General features: G+C 34.2%; 1 protein-coding gene across 2 annotated transcripts; it reads right to left on the bottom strand.

The window, feature by feature from the left end:
- Nucleotides 1-1446: 1446 nt before the first annotated feature.
- Nucleotides 1447-6518, bottom strand: LOC126783108 (uncharacterized). 2 transcript variants are annotated; one of them, XM_050508508.1, is made up of 9 exons: nt 6313-6518; nt 5006-5073; nt 4311-4690; nt 3817-3927; nt 3564-3722; nt 3129-3290; nt 2884-3000; nt 2195-2305; nt 1447-2087 (listed from the first exon to the last, which is right to left on the bottom strand). In XM_050508508.1, exons 3-9 carry the CDS (start codon nt 4671-4673, stop codon nt 1638-1640), a joined length of 1473 nt encoding a protein of 490 aa, XP_050364465.1. In that variant the 5' UTR covers nt 4674-4690; nt 5006-5073; nt 6313-6518; the 3' UTR covers nt 1447-1637. The 2 variants fall into 2 exon arrangements, with proteins under 2 accessions (XP_050364465.1, XP_050364467.1); XM_050508510.1 differs by lacking the exon at nt 6313-6518 and adding an exon at nt 6044-6154.
- Between the last annotated feature and the right edge of the window lie 4641 nt (nt 6519-11159).

An 11159-nucleotide genomic window follows, 5' to 3' on the forward strand; every position in this document is an offset into this window, starting at 1 on the left:
AACTTCAGCAACCTTAGAAGTTAGAACTATAGGACCATTATCTAATTTGTTTGACCTAGTAACACCATTAATTTCCTTAAACCAGAAAGTAACATGTCAAAGACTCAAAGGCACAAAGCGGTGTTTCAAATGATGAAACATACAAGTAATACAACTGATGATCACAGAAACTCAAGAGTGTCAAGACTAATAGTTTGTTTAAACTTACTACACATATCATACATATTCACAGAATCACACTATGCATACGATTATACATATATTCTAGTTCAGTAATTCTGTACTTCTGTATTCGAAAAATCAAGAACAAAACTTACTGTGTATTGAATCAAATTGAAAATGAAGCATAGTACAATCAAGCTGATAATGTTTCAATTTGTTTCAGTTTCAAACTTTCAATCAAATCGAAATCAAAGTGAAGCACTGAAGTAGAGTGAATACGTATAATGTTTAGTTTCAAGTTCTACACTTCTACATCAAACATACATCAGGTGGAAGTAATCTCATTGAATTCAAGATATAAAGCAGAGATTCATTAAGCATTTGAGCTTACCTTCTCAACTTCTCAACGTTCTCGTAATCTATGGGCAAAATGGCAAATTGACGACAATAAGAATTGGGCAAATCGCTGTGCCTACTTTCAGTTTCAGAGATTCATTGTTGAATCATTGAGTGGACACTGGGTAAGTGGGTAGAGTGGCGCGATTTGAAAGAGAGAATGAAAGATTGAAACTTTGAAAGTTATGAAAGATTGAAAGAGAGCGGCGCGATGCCGTTTGGGCGTTTCTGAGGGTTTTTTAGGTATAATTAACTGTGAGTGATACTAGGATAGAAATATACAACCCTAAAATTAACCTATAAATAGACTACACGTATACACCCGGGCTCAATCGGGCTTTTTGACTTAAAATTGTGAAGGCCCGAACCCGGCCTGGACCGCCATAACATTGCAAAAAAACTCTAAAAACCCGGACCGACCGGGCCGATTCGGTCCAATTTGACCGGTTTTATTTTTCATTTCGGGTTTTATGCCCACCCTTAGTTATCATCTTAACCTGGCTTGGGAAAATCTGATCTTCCCTTGTCAGCTACAAACGCTATTTGTTGTAGGTAAAGCCAATTGTTGTAGGTGTTTCTTGGTATTTTAGGGTTACATTTCCTGTTCGCTGAGATTAATTTGCCTCAGATTAGAACTTGGAAAAAAAAAATTGGTGGGAATCACGGGGAGCTTTGGGTTTGGGGATCGCAAACTCAAGAAAATAGATCTAAAAGGAACTCTCTTCATACAACACTGCAAAGATTGCCAAAACACTAGGTATCCCGGCATGTTGATATGCCACTTACATCCTTCACTACAATCACTCTCCCAACTTAAGAGGACAAATTTTTTAATTTCTTTTTTTCAAAGCCATTATAGCATTGCGAAATCTATAGAAAAGAAACAAAGAATCAAGATGCGGCGCTACATTTAAAGCGAATACAGAAAGAACACACTTAAAAAGATCCTAAACTTGGACCTATGGATACTAAGAACATGATGACAATACAATAACCTGCAGCCAAACCTGGGTTGTTGTGCACGCAAAGCTTGTACATGAACCCTATTGAGACTTGTGTATAAATAGCATCTTCTTTGCCTACCACCACTCGCTATTTCTTCTATAACCATCAGTAACAGAGTTGTCAAACCTCTGAGCAGAATATCTGTGCTGAACAGGCCTATATGATCCTTGTGAGGTAGAAGGACCTTCAGAAGCCTTCCATGACTTTTTAGAGGATCTAGAACTTGAAGCATGACCGCTTGCAGCCGAACTTGAAATCCTATGGCTCCTACTAGACGGTGTTACAGGTGACTTCCAGCCGTTCTTCTGGCCTTTCCTGGGGGAGAAGTCGTCGGGATCATCCACTATCCACCCACCTCTATGTTTTGCTTTTTGTGGAGTTGCAAAACCTCTTTCATCATAGTGGGTATGTTTCCTTTTTAGATCATTAGGAGCAGAATAGAATCCCATGTAGTCTTTCTTTTCTTTATGAGGTCTCAAAGTAGGAGTAGATGCATTAGAAAACTCACCATACCTCTTACGAGCCTGCAAGTTACACAAAGTACCCCAGTTGATATCACCAAAGATAACAGTAAAACCAGCACAAAATAAATAATCAAAGAACAATTGCAGATGATATTGCAGAAGGTTACATTGTTGGAGGTTCTGCATTCCCGAGCAAAATGACCACCTTCACCACACTTGTAGCATAAACGAGGGGATTCAGAAACAGTAGCTTCCCCACCACGTAAACCTATGCATGCCTACATGCGTAGATTACCATTTTTTAGCGAATGGGAAAAAAGTTGACTGCTTCCACATGATTAACAGAATAGGATTGACCAAGAAAACTAAGGTGTCACAGGCACACACAAAAGAACTAAAGTCAATATTCAGATGATCAAAAGATTTTGTGAAGATATATGAAAACTTGATCATCAAGTACTAATAAGCTCAATGAAATTTCAACAAGACAGCGAAAGTAGCTATAGTCATATAGAGTGCGGCATCATATTTCATGTATATGACAGAAAGATATCAGACCTTTGAAGACAGAATTCTGTTATCAACAAACTAGTTTGAAACAAAATTATATAAAGAAACTGTTGATAGCTGCATATATGTACGAAACTTATCACACTAATTGTTGCCTACAAGACTAAACCACAAAATCACCTCAAAACATGTATAAACACACAAGTACAAATAAATATATACATATAGATTGTCATGTCTGACAAATTGGATAAAAAAAATAGTTCTCATTCCAATGACCTTAGAAAAACTAGATCCACATACAGAAAGTCATCACACAATGAGTCTTAGGAGCATTGAGACTTACCATACCAGTATGACCCAGTTGACCACATTTGTAACAAGATATTTCCTTACGACTGTTATCATCACACTTGACACAACATAAATGACCAAATGTCTTGCACACATAACATTGGATTTCCTGTTTACACAAATCAAAACAAATATCAAGAAACAGCTTGATCCTAACATAGCATAATTTCTTGTTTTTATAGCATTCAATCAGAAACCAAATTTAAAGAAAAAAAAAAACAGAAAACCATAATATACCTTGAGGTCATCAGATGGGTAATCCTTCCTGCATAAATACATTTCATGCCCAGAATCTCCACATCTTAGACATATTTTGGAAGTCAATGAACTGACATTGTACTTCTCTGGACAATTTTTAGCATGATGTCCACCTTTTTTGCAGATAAAGCAATCTTGTCCCTGAAAACATATTTGCATGTGTAACATGAGAAATTAGGGGGAGGAAATGTAGAAACCCATATTTGTATAGTTACATAACACACATGAATTGGTGAATAAATCATTGCATTGGAAAGTGGAACTAACAAAAGATTATAACCCACCAATAAAACCAGAAAATAAAATCCTCAGTTTTATGTTCTGAACATTATTATCCCATATATATCTAATTGTAAAAGAAAAAAGGAAAAAAAACAATTATTCAAACTAAAAGCAGACTTTCTGGCAACTTACCTTTCCACATTGCTTGGCATTGTGTTCCAAACTGCCACAAACAAAGCATGGCTTCTTCCGCTTAGCTACGGTACAGTTTACTGCTGCATGTCCTTCTTCACCACAGTTAAAGCATGCGCCCCAACTCTTATCTGGAGGATCAAAATACCTTGGTCCCCGCTGATAGAATAGGAGTAAGGTAGTACCAAAGTTAGGCCTTCATATGGTTTGCCATTTTCAATGAAAGTATTTTAACAGAAGTACTAGAACTCACAAGAAGTTTTCGCAGCACAATATTGTCTGTGATCTGACCATTTTTCAGTTCAATTGTCTCATCTACAGCTCTATCTTCATCTACCTTCACTTCTTCTATAGCAAAATTCACCTAATACATAAGATAACATCTTAACTTTCACCTTTTTACTTGCACAAACAAAAGTTCATCAAGAAAACTGACATTTATTTCCATATCAACATATCCAGTCGACCAAAAAAAATGATAATGTCAAAGATACAGTTCGAATAACATACTCCTGCTCATAGTAATTTTGAATTTAAGGTCCATCATTTGCTACTTCAAAACAGAAATGCATATTGAGAAGGAAATATACCAATTGGGAGACAACAACAAACAACTAATTAAGTTTCAGTACACACAAATTAACTATAGTTTTGCAGTAAAAATCAACAAGTTTATCCACAATTATAAAAATTTCCTTGAATCAAAGTTCTGTAGAAACAAGGTTAAAGAGAGACTAAAGAACTCACAGTTGGATCTTCAACTTTCCTCTTTTTACTCTTCCCCACCCTATCCTTCTTAACTACTTTCTTAGTCTCCAAAACTGGTGCCTCAACTTCGGAGACTTGTGAAGAAGACGAAGAAAGCAGTCCAACCAAACCACCTGTGTCGGAAGCAATTGAGTCATTCTCTGTGGCCAGCCTGGCTTTTCGCATACGCAAAGCTTTTTCGACTATTTTGAGGCTGAGATCTTCATTGGCCTCATCTTCATCGCTACTGATTTGTACCACAGATTTCAAGGTCTTTCTATCCTTCCTAGTAGCTAATTCTTCTTCTCCTTCACTTAATTCATCCCAACGGAATTTGCTTGCTTGCTTCTCCCTCTTGCCCATGTTCCAAATATTAGGCCCTAAGCCAAATTTTTCAAGAAATAAAACGTCAAATTAGTACTTAGTTGCTAACTTTTAAATAAAATAATATAAAATTAGGGCAATGAATACTTTACTTCATCCAAGTTTGAGTGAATAGTTTGACAGAGTAAATAAGGATGTGGAGAGAGAGAGAGAGAGAGAGAGCTACGACATTATGTGTAGACTAGTGGATAGGCAAGCACATAGAAGCATGGGTCATTACCAATGTGGTAAAGAGAAAAGCAGTCAATAGTACAGACCATAACATGATAGTTTGCATCGTAGTTCAAATCCTTCAGGGAGCAGAATATTACCAACTATCCTTTTCTTCAACGAGTTCCTCTGCAGCTCAGCAAGCCTCCTTAGTTTTGTATAATTGTCCCTACAAAAAAGATTCAGGTACTGTTAGCAAAGTGACATATGCTTCCTGGTTTTTACTGTAAAAAGAACCCAAAAAAAAAATAGCAGAGCTTATTAATCATTAAAATGACAACATATGTTTTATAAGTAAAAGCCCATAATGAAAAAAAAAACTAAAAACTAAGAAAATAAGGACAGAACAATTGAAAGTGTAAGTTGTAAAATAACACTATAAAGTTGTAAAATCCATCAATTGCATAACAATGTTTAATAAATAACATCAAATAGTCAAAATGCAAGTGACAAAGTGCATAGTTTAACATCATACTACAAAGTTCTCGTGATCTAGTCAAATTAAACTTCACAAAAGTTCATAAGAAGGCATCAATAGCTTAGGAAATCCGCACTATCTCCATGATCTCAAATACCTACTCATCCTATGAAAGTTTTTAACAATTAAATCATCACATCTAATTACTTCTACTTCAATAATCAATACTCAACATCAACAATCTACACAAACACTACGGCACAACCTCTGTAATAAACATAATACAAATGCTTAATAAACCAACACAAAAATCTTAATCTAGTATGCACGAAAACCAAATCAGAAGGTACTAGGGCACAACAATTTCAATGAGGGTATGGAAACTGTTCAAAATCTAACATCAATATTGAAGGTTCGATCTTTAACAGTGCATTGCGTCCCCCAAATCTGCCAAGTATTGAACTTTAACAAAGCAATGTAATTTTAAGCTGGGAAACATCAATGGCATCAACCAATCTTGAATACAGCAAATGGGAGGCTTAAAGTTTCAATTTTGATGCATTTACAAAGTTCATTTTTGCTAACCTAACAATACCCAAAATGGAGTTTCCACCATGAAATTTATTAGATACAGTAAAGAGAAACAAGATCAAGACCATAAGTAAATGCATTTGGGTAATCAAAGATAGAAGCTTTAAGAAAAGATTCGATGGCTACCGACCTGTGCAGATTGGTGATAGCTGATCAGAATTTTAGAGGAACAACTCAAGTAAAAGTTGGTTTGAGGAATATGAAGAAGAAGGAGAACATGAACAATCAGAACGGCGAGAAAGAAATTTAGGGTTCTCGGCGAGTTGCGACTTGGATATTTAGGTTTTTATATTTTTTTTTAATTGGTAAATTTCTGACGTGGCCAACAACACTTGATTCCCAAAAGCACAAAAAACAACCTGCAATATTGAACCCAAGAAGTGAAGAACAACTTTATACCTTAGGGTTTCGGAGGAAAGTCAATAACTTGGCCGGAAATCGGAAAGGCGGCTGGAAACCTGAAAAGAGTTATCTACTTTGATTCGCCGCGTGCAGTGAGCAATAGAACTTGAAACTTCAAGCTTTGGAAAGAGAGTTCAGCGACGAAGATGCTGATATGATTGCCACCGGCAGAGATGGCCGGAAACAATGTCGGTGGCCAAAGGTTGCGCGTTCTCTGTGTCCCTTGTTTTTTTGGGTCAAATTCTGTGATTGTGTCCCTCGCTCGGTTTTTGTTTAGGGTCGAATTCCTTTTTTCACTTTTTATTGCGGTAAGAGTAAAAAATACTCTTCAAGTAAAAAACAACTGTTTATCTTTACAATTTTATAATTGAATATTACGAGTCCACCCGACTTATCTCAACCATGAATAAAAAAATTACAGAAAATAATCCTTTGATACTAATCTACGACTACTTCTGGTCCAACGACGTCAAACCAGCAACACTGTCGAAACCAAGGAATAAAATATGGACGATAACGGAAATATCGAGGGTTTAAAAATTAGAAATTTTGACATAAATTTCAAAAAAATATCGATTTTGAGTAAATTGATGAAAATTAAAATAAAAACATGGAATTTTTGAATGAAATTTTTGAGAGATGTATATTTAATCAATTATCTACTATATTTCATAAAAAATTATTATATAACTATTAGTCTATAGTGAGTTATAGTAATTTAAGGTGAAACAATCGTCGAGAATTATTAAAAATTTACTTCAATTTTTTTTTAATGGCTAGGAACCCAAAGGGATGCTAGACCATCACGCCTTATATACATATAATACATTAAACATGGAATTACATGAGTGATTTAGAACCACATAAATAATCTATGATGTACAAAATTTTCACCGTCTTCATCATCTCTTTGAGTAGATATAATATATATTACGCATACAATATATATTATAAAGCGTCAAAATATAACACAAATTGACTTAGTAGAACAACCATTGATTGAGGCAAACTTGTATCAACCATTGCCTAAATTTATTATTGTTTTATTTTTATCTTAAATTAAATAATAATACAATTATATATAAAGAGGGTTTCGGGTTATTTTAGAATTTATAGTTTGTGATGATCCTAAACCCTATATTCTAAACCTAAAAAATTGTTAAAAAAAATAAACTCTAAAATTTTTATTAAATGTAATTACAAATATAATATATTATTATTAATTTATATAAATAGCTATGGTATAACCATAGTTAATCTAAGATATGTGTCATAAATTTAAATTGGTGGGCAAGAGAGTGATAAAAAAATGGTAGTCGGTAAATGTGTTTCTCAATAATAACTGCTAAGTAAGCTTAATATTGAAAAATAAATCATTGAATAATCATCTCATTTTTTCTCTAGTTTAGTCTTAATTCAATTCTCACTTTCTTCAATTATTACATTTTTTTTCATTTTTTTTATAGAGAGATGAAGAGGTATTGTTGAGCTTGAACCATTGCTTGTTCTCTCTTTGAGAAGGAAGGGGTCCCCCATGGCTCCATCGACACGAGAATTTGGAGAATTAGAATGGCTCTCATTTTTGTGTATCTCTCTTGGGTTTGGTAATTTAATGGTTGAAGGATTTTTTTTTTGGTTACAATGGTTGAAGGATTTTTGGTACTGCATGAGAGGACACCTGCTGCAACTGCAAGTTCGTCTTCTGGGTATAGACCAGTGAATACTACAAATCTGTGGGTCGAGACCATAAGAAGCTAATTTTCCGTCATGTTATGTACAATATCCGAAACTTCATGACCATTCAATTATCATAAAACCTGAAATAGGCTACATATATGTGATCCTCACACACCCTTGTTTGTATCACAAACTCTATAACTAATAGAATTCTATCTGCACAATCACGTCCATAGTTCCATGGATGTTACACCAGTTGACTACCTCAATAATCAATATCCACTCAAGCATACTCTTGTTGGAACTATGCTGCTAAATGCAATCCATCAATTAGTCCTACACCGGAAAGAAGACCCTAAAAGATGATCAATTTTACACCTTTATAATTTGAGATAAAACCATACACTTGATGAATCGAGACATTCTGATTAAACTTAGGCGGTTAAATCGAGAACCATATTGTTGGATTTGACATTCCAAACACATATATTCCTTCAGTCTCCATCCATCACGGACACTGCACTACACAACATTTCAACTAGTAGCTAGGGGTTTATTCTCAACATTTCTACGGAAAATGATGAAATATCAATGATTGACATATATATACGCATTCTCCGAATATGGAGAAAGAAAAACAAACTCAGTCCCAAACCTCTACTCTACCAACCAAATTAGCTTGGCTAGACTTTCAGTAAACTATCAACCAATGAACTCATTCAAGCACGTTATGTTGTGAAAATCTTGATTAGTTCATTATAATATGTAGCTAGCTGCAAGCCAAATAAAGCATCCTAAAAATTTCAATTTTCCTGGTTAAGGAATATTGTGCTTATCATAATTTTATATAAGCACAGATGATGAAAAGCATGTCATTAACAAAGCTGCATATATATATATATATATACATCCCTTTTTGGCTGCCGAGGTCCGCATCAAGATTTTGGTGCGAATTTCCATCTTTTTATCACTTTTTTGATTAAATTTTCTCATCTCCACCGTCTAGTATATAGATAATATTGTGTAGATCATCTCTGCAAAATTTCAACCAATTTGGTAATCGTTAAGACCCTCAAAATTTCGTTTTTCTGTTAAAAATATGAACGGTAACGGTTCGACAGAATTCGGTCCGTCCATTTGTTATTCGATTTTGAGGGCCTTAACGAATACCAAATTGGCTGAAATTTTTCAGAGATGATCTACACAATATTATCTAGATATTAGACGGTTGAGATGAGAAAATTTGATCAAAAAGTGGTAAAAAGATGGAAATCCGCACCAAAATCATTGGTGTGGACCTCCGCATTTGAGAAAATCTGTATATATATATATGATTGTAACAGCAACTATGGTCATACAAAATTGTATAAAATTCATGCTGGCAACTCAATAACATAAGATTAAGCATACCATTACCAACAACAACCTAACTTTTATAATCAGAAGCATCATTAGAATAATGGGGAAACATGAGTTTAGAGTATTATGTAAAGGGAAGTTAGAGAATGTGGAGTTGATTAGTCAAAAAGGGCAAAGTTCATAGTGGATTAGCTTTACTGCATTTTTAGTGAACACAACGGTTACTGGAGTAGCTCAATGCCTCAATGGTAACGTTGGAAAGTAAAGCAGCTCCCCCTTGAGGCCTGAGCTTTAATCCTGTCTTAGTTTTCCAGTCTGGTCTGAGCTTTAAGCTAACTACTACCAACCCCTCCAGTAGTCCAATTGATCTCACAAACTGTAATTTTAATTTTTTGGGTGAAATACTGACTCCCATAGACCACAGCACTCACAGCACTAGAAAGAAAATTAAATTGGTCCTCTTGCCCATGCTGCACTGACTTCTCAATAGTACAATTAGACCTGCATCTGTCATAGATGTCATAAAAATGTGTCAATTATTTCTTAGTGTAGTCATTCCAGAATACTAAACAAAATTGGCAGTCATAAATTCATAATCTACATGTTTTCCTTTCTTATAATGGGTGAATATAGAATTTGCACATCTCATAAAATTTACACAATTATAGTTATTCCGTTTCTTTTGATCTTTTTTTTTTTGGTTAATACCGTTTCTTTTGATCATTTGTACAGATTTCACTTGCATTTGAGCTTAGAGAACGTAATGTAATTTTGTCGCGCATGTAACAGAGGCTGATAATCAAACTATTCAATTTGAGATATCTCCACTAGAGCAAGATTTGTCTTTTTACAATGTAAGGAAAACAAAAAAAGATTAGTCTTTTCATGTTTTATTCAACAGAATCTTGAAAACTTAATGAAAAATGAATATTACAATGTAAGGATTTTAGAAATCTTTGTGACTGAATGACTGACAGAGACCATATATGTGTGCAGAGTTTCATTTAAGGAAGAAGACAAACTGGACCTCTAGCTAAAGCAATTCTACTGCTACCGAAAATACACAAGAGAAACCAGACAAACAAAAAAGGTTCAAGAATAAAAGGGGCCTCAGCTGAAATCATGCAAAATTATTACATGGACATTTTCCCAAAATCCTCCTTTAGTAAATTTTTTTTTTTGAAAAACCCCCAAAACATGAGAATCAAATTTTTATGTGAAAAATCATAAGAGGGAGGTAGATTAGGTCATCTCCAACCCATAAGGCTATTTGTAGCATATGTGCTATATTGTGACACATTAAATCGCTATTATTCATCGATGTGATATTAACTGTCTTCAACTCAAGTATGTTATAATATAACAATTTAATATATTTTTAATGTGTTATGTACATTTTAATTTCTATACTATCATTTAATTATAACTTTATTTTTATAAATGATAAATTTAATAAATGTATAATGAAAAATTAAACTTAAAATTTCTTTCATAAAAAAATACATGAAATTTAACTAAAATAAGTTGCATAAATAATGGTTATAAAATACTAGTAATCATGATTATTTAGTGTATCGGTCGACATTTTCGGCTAATAGGCATCATCGGATAGAGGGAATAACTCACGTTGTCTAATTTTTTGCATAATTTTCCTTTTCTCTCCATCATAATACTCCTTCCTTGTTGGAGTAAAATTAGTGGTTTGCATCGCTATGATTGCATTTTCTCTAGTACGATCTCTTTGCTCCTCCATTTTTTTTTTCTCTAAGCATTATTTCATCAAAGTATCAAACGGCTGCTTTCATCTA

The sequence above is a fragment of the Argentina anserina genome, chromosome 2 (assembly GCF_933775445.1).
Source record: "Argentina anserina chromosome 2, drPotAnse1.1, whole genome shotgun sequence".
Classification (NCBI taxonomy): domain Eukaryota; kingdom Viridiplantae; phylum Streptophyta; class Magnoliopsida; order Rosales; family Rosaceae; genus Argentina; species Argentina anserina.